Source organism: Alosa alosa, chromosome 10, assembly GCF_017589495.1.
Source record: "Alosa alosa isolate M-15738 ecotype Scorff River chromosome 10, AALO_Geno_1.1, whole genome shotgun sequence".
NCBI lineage: Eukaryota > Metazoa > Chordata > Actinopteri > Clupeiformes > Clupeidae > Alosa > Alosa alosa.
Window position 1 is genome coordinate 34706588 of NC_063198.1, and position 14958 is coordinate 34721545.

Sequence of the window (14958 nt, forward strand, 5' to 3'; positions counted from 1 at the left end):
CTTCTGTCATTAATACTAGATGTTCTGGTAGAACACCCTGAAATCTTTTTCAAACCTGCATAGTGTACCTTCAATAAGTCCAAAGGTTTTCAAACCTGCATAGTGTACCTTTAATAAGTCCAAGGGTTTTCAAACCTGCATAGTGTACCTTTAATAAGTCTCAAACCTGCATAGTGTACCTTTAATAAGTCCCAAACCTGCATAGTGTACCTTTAATAAGTCCAAGGGTTTTCCTGTACGTTTGGGAGCTTAACTTGATTAAATTTGTTCATTTTCACCACGTTGACTCTACGGCTTTTCCTTTATTATGTTGAACCATTTCTTATCATTTATGGTCACGGAACACACACACACACACATATACTGTAACACACCAAACAAATCAGACATACACACACACACACACACAGAAACTCACTGCGTGCGGAGCACTGGCGATCTGAGGCAGCTGGTTGGACGAGTTCTGTCTGCCACTGCCGACGCTGGGGCGAGGCGTCTGGGGGGGGCAACATCAGAGATCGATCACTCACTCACTCAGAGATGAAAGACACACACACACACACACACACACACACACAGTGGTGTGTACTCAGGGGCGTCACAATGCTCCAAATCCTCGATTTAGTTTTCAATTTTAAAGACACGATTCAATTAAATTGTTGATCTTTTTTCCATTATATTACTATTAATGCATTTCTTTTGTTGATTACTTTTTTTGGCCTTATTTCCAGTTCTGTTTTGGGGGGCTTTTCTTATTTTGAAACCGTTCCTACCATGAGCTAGTGAACAAAACAGACACAGATGTGAACATAGTGAAATGAAACGACACGTAATGATAATGTGATTGTTCTAGCACACACAAACACACACACACAGTGTGTACTTAGGTGCGCCTCCGAAGAGACAAGGTTAGTGATCATGGAATAGTGTACTTATCAATGTGCATTTTATGGCTTAAAGTAACTTTGGACTGTAACTAGAACTTCTTTTCACTTGCTAAGTTGAGTATCGTAAAACCACCAATTACCAACCATTTTGTTTGAAAATTCTAAAACAACAATGTTTTTTAATACTTCAAAATAACATTTGATAAATGAACCTTAACATTTTCAGTAGCCATAGGTGTGTAGATTTGAACAAAATCTAGTTTGGTTCTTACCAGGGCTTTTACTGCCTGAAATATCGGTTAGCCCGAGAATTCTCGTCACAAATCAAAATTCCACTGGAGCTCCAAGCTGATTTGTACACGCAGCCTTACAACACTGTTTACAGCTCTTGGAGTCACGGTAAAATGTAATTTTTGGCACATAGCTAATTTAGATACACTTATGGTGTGGGTGCTTATGCTTTCTTTAGGAATCCAATCAGCCTTGGTTTGTATAGAAATTAATATTAAGTGACACATACAGTACACGTAAGAGGTTGGAATAGGTGTTAATAGGTGACGTGACGTAGGGCTGGGCGATATGGACCAAAACTGATATCCCGATATTTTGGGGCTGATTGGCGATATACGATATCGATACGATATTGATATTTCAAACAGAAAGAGCGAAGCGCTTCATATATTCACTCAACACAACAATTATGACAACACAGCCGGTTTTAATTATATTCATTTCAGACTGTTTCTAACAGAGCTGTGCAAAAGGTGTAAACAATAACATATACCAATAGGCATACAGTTGCTCTGAGGGATGTGCAAATAACAATATTATTGGTAGACCCTGATTGGCAACACAGGCCTACAGCTTTACAATAAAGGTAACACAAAACATAGGCTACCGTTAAAAGCCAATATAATAAAACCAATTGGCATACAGATAGAGCTGTGCAAATAAGAAAAAAGTAGGCTACACAGCACATACCTGTTTGTAAATATTTAACTGCACAAGGAGTAGGGCTGGGCGATATGGACCAAAACTGAGATCCCAATATATTTTGAGCTGATTGGCGATATACCTATATATATCGATATTTTAAACAGAAAGAGCTAAGTGTTTCATATTCACTCAACCAGCTTTAATTATAATGATTTCAGACTGCTCTAACACAGCTGTGCAAAAGTGTAAACAATAACATAGGCCTGCCAATAGGCATAGGCTACAGTTACCTGATAAAGCTGTGCAAATAACAAAAGACCTAAAGTTGACCCTGACTGACAACGCAGGCCTACATTGTACTGCACAATGCAATATTTTGGTAATAAGTTTAATCTCACATAGCCTACTCTCCATACAGAGCTTGCAATGTTTCTCGACTGTCTTAATCTAAATTGCATTTTAAAGTAGGCTATGCGCGCAGAACATATGTTATTTTAGAAGTGAAAGCATGGCTTTTGTTGTGGATTTGTTTTTCACCTTTAACGAGGAGTTACTTTCGCTGCTCTAAAGATCCACTCATGACAACGAAGCCGGCTGATTCGGGTTGACTCGCGACTCATACCAACGAATCCGCCTCGGCCCGGGCTGATTCGACTGACCCGGTAGATATCAAAGCAGCTCCATGAGATGCAGTAGTTCGACTGTCTGCAATTAATCTAATTGCATTTTAATATGCTACATCTATACACCAAATCTAATTATGTCTAGGCTACATGCAGAACATTGAATGTTATTTCAGAAGTGAAAGAATGGCTTTTGTTGTGGAATTGCTTTTCACCTCGAGGAGGAGCTACTGTCTTGCAGATCCACTCATGACAACGTGTAATGGCTGATTCGACTGACTCGTACTCAACGTAGCCTAACCGGGCCGGCTGATCCGACTAACCCGGATTGCTACTCAGCCTCCAATCTGAGTCCCATGGTCTGTGAGTCTGCAATGTTTCCGGCTTTGGCGGGAAGTTAACCAGTTATCTCGACTGCCTGCTCACCAGTCGCTTTGAGTTGATTTGTGGAGTTGTGGTTGCCTACTTAAATTGTTACATTTTTGGCAGCTACGATGGCTGGGCTGGGAGGATAGCTAATGTTGCAAGAGGTTTGTGTGTGCGGCGCTTTTATATCGCTTTTTTAGACTGAATTGTAGTAGGACTCAACTGACCCGAAGTTAATGATACCAGAGACTCGACTCATGGGTTAATTTAAAGACACGGGTGAAAGATCCGAGTGAGTCACGACTCAAACACCTTTAGTTTGTAGTGCTACGAGGGAGAACGTTACATGATAGGGCAGTTGAGCAGAGCCGCGGCTATCTGAATGGTCTGAACACAGAAGAGCAAGTGGCTTTGATAAAATGGCCCATTATTTGACATAATACCGGTATTACGATATTGTCTCAACTACATATCATTTTCAAAAATATATCGGTCGTTGTCGTAATACCGATATATCGCCCAGCCCTAACGTAACGTTCCTATAAGTTAGTGTTAACTGACGTGAATGAACAACAAAATACTTCCACACCGGTGATCTCAAAGTAGCAGGAGGGGCTAGGAGTTTGGTTGATGTGTTTTTTAACTGGCTGCAGCTTCAAGTGATTCGATAATGTTGATGCTCCGCAGTTCAACGTGTGTGTGTGTGTGTGTGTTTTGTTTTGCCTCTTGGCATGCATGCTGGACGTGACATTGGGGTGTGTGGCTACATCGTCGATTCTACCTTTTTTCGAAGTTCGAGATCAAGATGTAATTTCGATCAATTTTAAACTTAAAGGAGAATTCCGGTGTGATATTGACCTAAAGTGTGTTGAAACATGATACCTAGTGTGAACGTATGTCTCATAGCTCATCTTGGCTTGTCCCCTGCACTCAGAAATCTGGCGCTAGTTAGCCGATGCTACCAACAGGTTTTCGATGGGGGTGCCTCGGGCATCGACCTGGCCATGCAAATAAATCACTGTTTTACACCATTTACGAGGCTCAAAGTAGCTCCATACTTCATTGGTAGACTTCCGAGGGCCTTGACATTTAAAATGAGACATTGAACTTTGAAACGAGACATTGAACTTTGAAAAAGCACTGGTAGTTTATTTACAAGACGATTTATACAGACAGTACCTTCATGAAGTTCCGTTCACCGACATCTTGAATTTAGTCCGCGATATAAGTCGTTTAACGGCAGTCACAATTAACAGGTATGATAAGGGACCAGATTCCAAAAATAATTTGGTGGAAATGCATAGATTCCAGTTGCTGCTACTGTGATGAGTGTATGAGTATGTGTGTGTGTGTGTGTGTGTGTGTGTGTGTGTGTACTGACCTGGTGTGTACTCACGATGGGTGTGTGTGTGTGTGTGTGTGTGTGTGTGTGTGTACTGACCTGGTGTGTACTCACGATGGGTGTGTGTGTGTGTGTGTACTGACCTGGTGTGTACTCACGATGGGGTGTGTGTGTGTGTGTGTGTGTGTGTGTACTGACCTGGTGTGTACTCACAATGGGTGTGTGTGTGTGTGTGTGTGTGTACTGACCTGGTGTGCACTCACGATGGGTGTGTGTGTGTGTGTGTGTGTGTGTGTACTGACCTGGTGTGTACTCACGATGGGTGTGTGTGTGTGTGTGTGTGTGTGTGTGTGTACTGACCTGGTGTGTACTCACGATGGGTGTGTGTGTGTGTGTGTGTGTGTGTACTGACCTGATGTGCACTCACGATGGGGGTGTGTGTGTGTGTGTGTGTGTGTACTGACCTGGTGTGTACTCACGATGGGTGTGTGTGTGTGTGTGTGTGTGTACTGACCTGGTGTGTACTCACGATGGGTGTGTGTGTGTGTGTGTGTGTGTGTGTGTGTGTACTGACCTGGTGTGTACTCACGATGGGTGTGTGTGTGTGTGTGTGTGTACTGACCTGGTGTGTACTTACGATGGGTGTGTGTGTGTGTGTGTGTACTGACCTGGTGTGTACTCACGATGGGTGTGTGTGTGTGTGTACTGACCTGGTGTGTACTCACGATGGGTGTGTGTGTGTGTACTGACCTGGTGTGTACTCACGATGGGTATGTGCGACACCAGTGGACTCCTCGTCTCCTCTGTTCCCCGCCCTGGATTTTGCCTCTACACAAGACAAACACTCTTTTCAGTGATGTGTGTGTGTGTGTGTGTGAGAGAGAGAGAGAGAGATGTGTGGGTGTATGAGAGCGGTTCAGTTTTAGGTACAAATAAGTGTGTGTTTGTGTGTGTATATGTAAATCAGTGGCGGTTGCTGCTCTTGGGAATAGGGGAAGTTCTGATAAAAATGGTCAATTATTAAAATACCGATAATATTATTAAGGTGCTATATTGTTCTTTGAGGGCAAAAAGTATCCCAAAACCCAGAATAGACCAAACAGTATACATTAGAGTTCTGAGACATTGCAGTTGGTTTGGCTACATTTTACAAGTTCACTTTGGTAAGAGTTTATTTGGTTGCTAGTTATTTCTCTGTGACTATTCTATACGTTCATCTGCCTTGCTGTTTTATTTTGAATCTCCTCTGGTGGGGAAGACAATCTAATGGCTTTTAAAATTCAAGTAAACATTAGCTGCACAGTTATAATGTTAGCGAGCTATCTGGCTAAGTACACAAATTGAAACAAAAGCAAGTCACAAACTCTGTAACTCCACATTATGGTTTTATTTACAGTAGGACATGTACAAAAACAAATAGAAACCGACTGTATTGCTCATAAATATATGAGAATTTCAGCTGCAACTTGCCTCTCGACTTCACCTGCCAACACTAACGTTAACACATCCCTGAACTTGAAACCTGTCTTCTTGTCCGATCGCGACACTATGCTGTCAATCAAAAAGAGTCCAGCCACTATGACGTTTCTGCCAATCATCATTCAGAAGCTCGGCGTCCGGGCCTTCCCACTGCCCCATTCACTCCCAGAGACGCCGGGCTTCCCTGGAAATGACAATTTTGTGGCGTTTGTCCAATAAAGATCTAGCTTTTCTGCACTGAGATCAGCCCACTCTGTAGTGCCATTGAAAGTCCAGTGAAGCCGAGCGTCTATGGGTTTTTGATTGATCGTGTCGTCACAGCAATGTATTAGGGGTGCGAAATCACAATAGATGACCTGCAAACCGTTATTGCTGAACAAACTAGCCATGAAGATGAACACCTTTTTAGCATGTTCTAGTTGGAATAGTAGGCTAATTTAATACAGTGATATTTGATGCAACTTCCCGTGATATTGTATAGGAGGCTGAGCTTCCCCTGTAGTCTTAGAGCAATCACCTCTGATGTAAACGTCTGTGAGTGAGGTGCAGTTTTAAGGACGAGTGTGTGTGTGTGTGTGTGAGGCGTAGTGTGGGGACTCACGGAATAAGTCTTGTACGCCATGGTCTCCCTGGGCGCTCGAGAGCGCCGTTCCTCGTTCTCGTTGTCGGAAAACTCAAACTCCCATGATGCCTCCCTGCTGGAGCCATGGCCCCGCCTCCTCTTGCTATGCCCCGCCCTGCTGCTGTGGAGCTCCTCCCCCAGCTGCAAGGGCAACAAGTGTCTCTGTCAAACACATACATAAACAGAACACGCCATTGGTCAACGCGCTCTACGCTTTGCTCGCAGGGCAGAATGGCCTTCACACCAGCCGGCAGGACACAACAAATAGAACCGCACGACAGAACCGCACAACAGAACACAGTGCACTGGGAGCACAGTCTCCCCAGCAGAACAAGACTGGCCTCAGAGAACCTTCTGTCAAGGCATCTACAAGCAACACATGCACATACACACATACACACACACACATACACACGGCATCTACAAGCAATACACACAGCTGTACACACATGCAAACACACAAACACATTGCTAATCTCCAAAACACACTCGCATACACACATAGACATTGTTAATCTCCAAGCATGAATATTCAAAGCTGTAGGAACACACACACACACACACTGCTAATCTACAAGCATTAATGCATCTAGGAGGACAAACACACACACACACACTCATTTACACACACACTGCTAATCTACAAGCATTAATGCATCTAGGAGGACAAACACACACACACTCATTTACACACACACTGCTAATCTACAAGCATTAATGCATCTAGGAGGACAAACACACAATGTATCTGCCGGCAGACAGACATGCATGGTATACACACACACACACACACACACTCTCATTTACACACACACTGTAAGCCTCATCCTCCATGCATGGACACACTAACACACAGAGCTAAACAGCATTAATGGCAGAGGTCGGCCCCAGATGAGTGTTGACACAACATGCACAATCACCAACCGCTAATCACCAACCGCTAACACAACATGCACAATAACCAACCGCTAATCGCCAACTGCTATTCACCAACCACTAAACACCAACCACAAATCACCAACTACTATTCACCAACCGCTAAACACCAACCACTAATCAACAACCCCATCACCAACCGCTAACACAACATGCACAATAACCAACCGCTAATCACCAACCGCTAACACAACATGCACAATAACCAACCACAAATCACCAACTGCTATTCACCAACCGCTAAACACCAACCACTAATCACCAACCCCCATCACCAACCGCTAACACAACATGCACAATAACCAACCGCTAATCACCAACCGCTAACACAGTGTTTCTCTTTTTTTTCTGGGGACCCACTTTTTAAAAAATGACAGACTATCGCGACCCAACTCGTGACTGTGGTAGTTAACAAACTAGATCAGTGGTTCTCAAACTTTTCTTTCATTCCCCACTTTGATCAAGGGGCATTCTCGAGCCCCACCTGTCCCTCATCGCTTCTAAGAAAGTGGTAGGTCAAGCTTAAAATTGTCAAATTTATTGAAATAATGACAAGTTCTAAATATATCCTCTTCAACAGAGTTAAAATCAGCTGGTGCTGCAGAAATAATAATAAATAAATACATAACACACATATTTCTGTTTTTCAGCAACATATTAGGAAGTATAGGCCATTTTACAGCATTGTACAATATATTCAATGAAATACCAACATGCTGCATTAAATGGATCCATAATCCAGTCATACTGAGCACTGCTGGTTGGGAAATATTTTTGAAATAAACTTTGCAGGGATGTGATGTAGGCCTGCTGTTTAATACATGGGATCACAAGAGTGCCTCCCCAATCAGGCGTTTTAGCGATTTTGGCTCAGAAATCTCAAAGGCATAATACTGTGCTTTGATCGGTTGTCCCATACTCAAAGTTTTTTTTGGTGAATGCAGTAATCTTATTTGCTAGGTGAGGTAGGTGCTTGTCTTTGCCTTGTAACTGGACATTTAACTCAAATGTATGCAGCTAAGATATATCAAATATATTGCTAAGATAGGCCAACCGTCAAGAAATGTTCATTAGTGAGCGTGCTTGCAGATTCAAACATCGCTCTTCCTCCAAGAAGAGGCATTTCGAGCTCAAACCGCGTCGCGACAGCACTTTACCTCGGGGAAAGCCACCTTGCCTCAGCTGTGAAACAGTACAGCCTTTTGGTCAGCTACCATCTCTTATGAAGTCAGCGGAGAATAGACGCTTTTAAGGGGCGGTTTTGATGAAATTCACCACTCTCACAACAACGTTCAAAATCTCATGTAGGTCGGGACTAACTAAGCTGCCTTGACACGAAGCGCTTCCCTGTGAATAACACAGTCGTCCATTAGATCGGGTGCTACCTGGGCCCAGGCTACAGATAAAAAAATAAATAAAACTCCTGTTTTTCACGCCAGTTCGCACCCCACCTGGCATGTCTCCACGACCCAGTAGTGGGTCGCGACCCACAGTTTGAGAAACGCTGCGCTAACACAACATGCACAATAACCAACTGCTATTCACCAACCGCTAACACAACATGCACAATAACCAACCGCAAATCAACCGCTAATCACCAACCGCTTAACACCAACCACTAATCACCAACCCCCCATCACCAACCGCTAACACAACATGCACAATCACCAACCGCTAACACAAAATGCACAATAACCATCCACTAATCGCCAACCGCTAATCACCAACCACTAACACAACATGCACAATAACCAACCGCTCATCGCCAACCGCTAACACAACATGCACAATAACCAACACAACATGCACAATAACCAACCGCTAATCGCCAACCGCTAACACAACATGCACAATCACCAACCGCTAAACACCAACCGCTAATCACCAACAGCCCAAACCAATCACCAACCGCCCAAACCAACCACTAATTACTAACCACTTGAATTTCCCCTTGGGGATCAATAAAGCATGTATCTATCTATCTATCTATCTATCTAATCACCAACCGCCCAAACCAACCACTAATCACCAACCACTAACCACTAACCACCAACCGCCAAAACCAATCACCAACCACTAATCACCTACAGCCACCCTAATCACTAACCACTAGATAGATAGATAGATACTTTATTGATCACGGGGAAATTCAAGAATAATTCAAGACTAATCAATTCAAGACCAACCGCCCAAACCAATTATCCCCGAGCGCCGCCGTTGTAGCAGGCAGCTCACTGCGCCGGGATTAGTGTGTGCTTCACCTCACTGTGTGCTGTTTGTGTTTCACTAATTCACCGATTGGGTTAAATGCAGAGACCAAATTTCCCTCACGGGATCAAAAAAGTATATATACTTATACAACCACTAATCACCAACCACCCAAACCAATCACCAACCACTAATCACCAACTGCCCAAACCAATCACCAACCGTCAAACACCAACCGCTACTCACTAGCCGCTAAACACCAACCACCCAAAACAATTACCAACCCCAATCGCCAACCACTAATCATCAACGCCCAACCCCCAATCACCAACCGCTAATCACCAACCGCTAATCACCAACCGCTAATCACCAACCCCCAATCACCAACCGCTAATCACCAACCGCTAATCACCAATTAATCACCAACCCCCAATCACCCCTTTCCTATGGCCTGCCCAGTGCCCATGCCCCCCTCTAGCGAGCGCTGGGTGACCATGCCCCTCTAGCCTCTAACGCTATACCTCACCATGGCAACCGTGCCCCCTCACCATGGCAACCGTGCCCCCTCACCATGGCCTGTCGAGTGCCCCCTCACCATGGCAACCGTGCCCCCTCACCATGGCCTGTCGAGTGCCCCCTCACCATGGCAACCGTGCCCCCTCACCATGGCAACCGTGCCCCTCACCATGGCCTGTCGAGTGCCCCTCACCATGGCAACCATGCCCCTCACCATGGCCTGGCGAAGTGCCCCTCACCATGGCCCGTCGAGTGCGCCCCTCACCATGGCCTGTCGAAAGTGCCCCCTCACCATGGCAACCGTGCCCCCTCACCCCCTCACCATGGCCTGGCGAGTGCCCCCTCACCCCCTCACCATGCCCCCTCACCCCCTCACCATGGCCTGGCGAGTGCCCCCTCACCATGCCCCTCTCCCCCCTCACCATGGCCTGGCGAGTGCCCCCTCACCCCCTCACCATGCCCCCTCACCCCCTCACCATGGCCTGGCGAGTGCACTGGCGCAGGCGGCACTTCTGCCGCTTCTTGTTGCTGCCGCCGAACTTGGGCTTGTCCACGCAGAAGTCACAGGTGCGCGGGTGCCCCTCACCATGGCAGCCCTCCACACTTCCCACAGGTTGCCCCTCACCCCCTCACACCGCTGGCCTGGCGGTGCCCCTCGCCTCACCATGCCCCTCACCCCTCACCGCTGGCCTGGCCGAGGGGCCCCTCACCCCTCACACCATGGCCTGGCGGGGTGCCCTCACCATGCCCCCTCACCCCCACTCACCATGGCCTGGCCGGGGTGCCCCTCACCCCCTCACCATGCCCCTCCCTCACCGCTTGGCCTGGCGAGTGCCCCTCACCATGGCCTGGCGAGTGCCCCTCACCATGCCCCTCACCCTCACCATGCCCCTCACCCTCACCATGCCCCTCACCCTCACCATGGCCTGGCGGTGCACTGGGCCTTGGTGACACTTCTGCTGCAGCTTCTTGTTGCTGCCGCCCGGGCCCCTCACCATGGCCTGGCGAGTGCTCCCTCACCCTCGCCACCATGAAGTCACCACAGGTGCGCGCACTTGGTCTAATGCGAGAAGTCACAAGGTGCCCAAGATCATTAACAGCCCCTCACCTTCATCAGCTCACCCTGCACACACACACACACAGGCAGAGAGAGAGAAAAGCACACACACACACATACAGACAGAGACAAATCCACATGTAATCATTTATTAATGTTCACAATGGAAATTACAAATGTAATGCCTGTGTGTGTGTGCATGCCTCTCTCTCTGCCTGTGTGTGTGTGCGTGCGTGCGTGCGCGTGTGTGTGTGTGTGCCTCTCTCTCTGCCTGTGTGTGTGTGTGTGCGTGCGTGCGTGCTTACATCTTCATCCTCATACTCATCATCCTCCCCCTCCTCGTCATCATCATTGTCCTGTTGAGGCAGGTACTCGTCCGAGTCATCACTGTCCTGCAACGGACGTTTCCCACGGCCCACAGCCATTTGCTGCTCGTCTGGAAACACACCAGCCTGGAACACACACACACACATACACACGCACGCACACACGCACGCATTTGCCCATTTTGTAGACAAACACTGACATGGTTAGAAGTCATTCGCACCAGTGCGCCTAAATATTTTTTTGCACTCGCACGCCATCATTTTGACTCGACATGTGTGAACGAAATGGGTGCACTGTAGAGCCCTGCGTATGTACACACACACACATTCTGAGGGAGAGTGGTTGTAGTGTAGTGGTGGTTGTAGTGAGGTGTGGGGGAGGTGGTAGTGTAGTGCTGGGCTGTAGGAACTGGGCTAGTGTGCAGTAGCCTGAAAGTTGTGGGTTCAATTCCCGGCTTCCACCGTTGTGCCCTTGAGCAAGTATACTATAGTATAGTACATATACTCTTTTGATCCCATGAGGGAAATTTCTGCATTTATCCCAATCCGTGAAGTAGTGAAACACACACAGTGAACACACATTGAGGTGAAGCACACACTAATCCCGGCGCAGTAAGCTGCCTGCAACAACAGCGGCGCTCGGGGAGCAGTGAGGGGTTAGGTGCCTTGCTCAAGGGCACTTCAGCCATGGCCTACTGGTCAGGGTTCGAACCGGCAACCCTCCGGTTACAAGTCCAAAGTGCTAACCAGTAGGCCACGGCTGCCCCCAAAGCAACCCCAAATTGCTCCGGGGACAATGCGATCCCTTGTAATAAAGTTAACATGTAAGTCACTTTGGTCAAGAAGAGTCTGCTAAATGTGATGTAATGCAAACGGCACTTTCCGCTGCATGTTCTGCTGTGTACCCTTACGTGCTTCTGAAAACGACATGGACCTGCATCGTGTGTGTGTGTGTGTGTGTGTGTGTATGTTTGAATTTCCCCTAGGGATCAATAAAGTATCTATCTAAAGTATCTATCTGTGTGTGTGTGTGTGTGTGTGTGGAAAACTGTTTTTGGGTGTCATTGTGAGAGTGCATGAGTGTGTGTGTGTGCATGTGCATGTGTGTGTGTGTGTGTGTGTGTGCGTGTGTAAAACTGTATTTGGGTGTCATTGAGAGAGTGCATGAGTGTGTGTGCGTGCGTGTATGTGTATGTGTGCGTAAAACTGTATTTGGGTGTCATTGTGAAGTGCATGAGTGTGTGTGTGTATGTGTTTGTGGGTGCGTGCGTGCGTGCGTGTGTGTGTGCGTGTGTGTTTGTGTGTGTTCTTACCGTGAAAGCCAGTGATGCCCGTGCTGCTTCATGCCTAAAGGGCGTCTGTGAAACAAAGCGATGGTTACATATGTAACCGCAGTTCTATGAATTTCGGATGACCGCCAGAGGCGGCGCTTTCAGCACCTGGATTTCCATCACATGCACGTGCAGGTCGAGTGTTTATATCAACAAAGTCACTCGTGACATGGGGTGACGCATGACCCCGCCCCGGTACTTAACCCTTAAAGGAGTACCGTCACACCGGTGTATGGGAATGTTGGGAAATTAACATTCTAAAGAATATCTGGGTTCATTGAATTCAACATAGAATTTTAGAACCTTCAATTGTTGCGGAACTTAGAACGTTCAAAAACCTACACCTTTAAGGGTTAAGGTGCGCTCACCCCGGAAGTGACCTCTTGGCAATCTTCTCGTCTGCCTTCCGAGTGACTGCCAAGCTCTGGCGGTCATCCGAAATTCATAGAACCACGGTTACATACGTAACCATCGTTCTATTTCATTTCTACTGACCGGTGCTTTCAGCACCTGGATGACACATACCAACAGGGTCACGAGGAAGATCTACATACCCTTTTAATGGCTTGAGAGGGCGGCTGTGGCTACGAGGTTCGTGGCCACATTGACCCTATAAAACCTTGCAAATGTGCAAGTCGATGCCCATGAGGCGCCATGCCTATGTCAGAAAGTGGGACTCCGTAGTACTGCCCATGACGCAGCCACACTCGAAGTCGAAAGTGACCACCTAACGCGAGGTGGAACCGGGTAAGCCCTTATCAGAGTAGGCATAGCTGATGGCCTCCACGATCTACTTGGATAGCCGTTGCTTGGACAAAGCCAGGCCCCGCGCATGTCCAGTGTGGCAGATGAATAATGAATCTGACTGCTGGAGGGCAGCGGTCTGTTCGATATAGGCTTTCAATACTCGGACTGGGCATAGAAGAATGTCACCTTGCCCCGGTTCCTCCCCCTGGGCTGGGGGCTCGAATGCTCCCAGATTGAGCGGCTGGTTAGCATACGTTGCAGAGAAGGTTTTGGGTAAAAATGCCGGGTTCGGCCACAGGGTCACCCCTGTGCCATCGGAACTCCATTGTAGGCACTCCCGGCTGACAGACAGCGCGTGTAGCTCCCCCACTCTCCTCGCCGATGACATGGCTAGGAGAAAACCAACCATTTTAATCCTGACCTCCCCAGAGGTTCAAACGGGTGCCGACACAGTGCCTTCAGCACCAGCGGCAAGTCCTAGGAAGGTATTATCCTTCTTTGAGAGGGCCTCAGTCGCTGAGCACCCTTGAGAAAACGGGTCACCAGACTATGGGATCCCACTGTAACTCCCTCTACCTTGTTATGCCTAGCTGATATTGCAGCTACATACACCTTGATAGTGGATGCCGCCAGTCCGTAATCAAACCGTGATTGTAGAAAACTGAGGATAAATGGGTATCGGGCACCGTGTTGGCTCCTGTCCATGTTCTTGGCACCATTGTATAAAAGCTTCCACCTATTAGCGTAAAAGCGCGCGTGGTGGAAGGTGCCTGTGAGTTGTGGATAGTCTGTACCACTGCAGGGTCACATGCCCCTAGCAGTGGTTCAGGCCCTTCAGAGGCCACACCCAAAGTTGCAATGTGCTGGGTTGGGATGCCAGATCCGGCACCCAGCTGAGAGAGGAGGTCTGTCGCACAGGGAGAGGCATGAGCTGTCCGTCCAGCAGGCTGTATAGCACCGGGAACCAGACTCTCCCTGGCCACCTGGGGGCTACAAAGCAGCACTTGGTGGCCCTCCCGGAGAATCCTCTCTAGAGTGGGTAGCATGAGCGGGAGTGGGGGGAATGCATACAGGAGCTGCTGGGGTCACCCATGGGCCAGTGCATCCTGGCCCAAGGGGCTTGTTGACTCCTGGAGTGAGAACCAGAGGGGGGCAGTGTGTTGTGGCTTGAGAGATAAAGACTCTGCATACCTACCCGCGCTGGTGCTGCATCTAAGCCAGAAGTGCCAGCGCTATCTTCACAGCGGGTTTGATCGCTGACGTGTGGCTAGCAGCTGAGCCCTTCAGTGAGCCGTGTCCAGAAGCATTCTGGGTGTAAGAGCCATAAGACTCTGCATCTCCCAGATCATCCGCCCACTCATCAACCGTCGATAGGCTCTCCGAGGCCCCGATAGAGAGCACATCCTCTCTCGGGCACCCCCAGCTGGGGACAGCACAGGGGCTGCTCTGATGAAGACCTTGCAGGCGGCTGCTGCTGATCGCCAGCAGGCTGTGCTCCCCTTGTAGATTAAGGAGCATCACTTTAATCTGAGCGAACTCCGAAGCCATGTCTTCTACCTTCTGGTTAAAAAAGATTCTGGCC

The 14958-nt window shown here is 47.6% G+C and overlaps 1 protein-coding gene and 1 long non-coding RNA gene across 2 annotated transcripts in view; both read right to left on the reverse strand.

Annotated features, from left to right (window-relative positions):
* Positions 1–10913, reverse strand: part of LOC125302393 — a 15666-nt gene extending 4753 nt beyond the window's left edge. The window contains exons 1-5 of the mRNA XM_048255546.1: positions 10732–10913; positions 10392–10518; positions 6235–6396; positions 4905–4982; positions 419–496 (exon numbers count right to left, since the gene is read on the reverse strand). Of these exons, the coding sequence (XP_048111503.1) occupies positions 419–496; positions 4905–4982; positions 6235–6396; positions 10392–10518; positions 10732–10913 (627 nt within the window). The remainder of the gene's footprint in view (positions 1–418; positions 497–4904; positions 4983–6234; positions 6397–10391; positions 10519–10731) is intronic.
* A 110-nt stretch (positions 10914–11023) lies between these two features.
* LOC125302540 lies at positions 11024–12658 on the reverse strand. Its single transcript, XR_007194920.1, has 3 exons — positions 12612–12658; positions 11278–11424; positions 11024–11038 (listed from the first exon to the last, which is right to left on the reverse strand). It is a non-coding gene; the product is annotated as an uncharacterized LOC125302540 (long non-coding RNA).
* Between the last annotated feature and the right edge of the window lie 2300 nt (positions 12659–14958).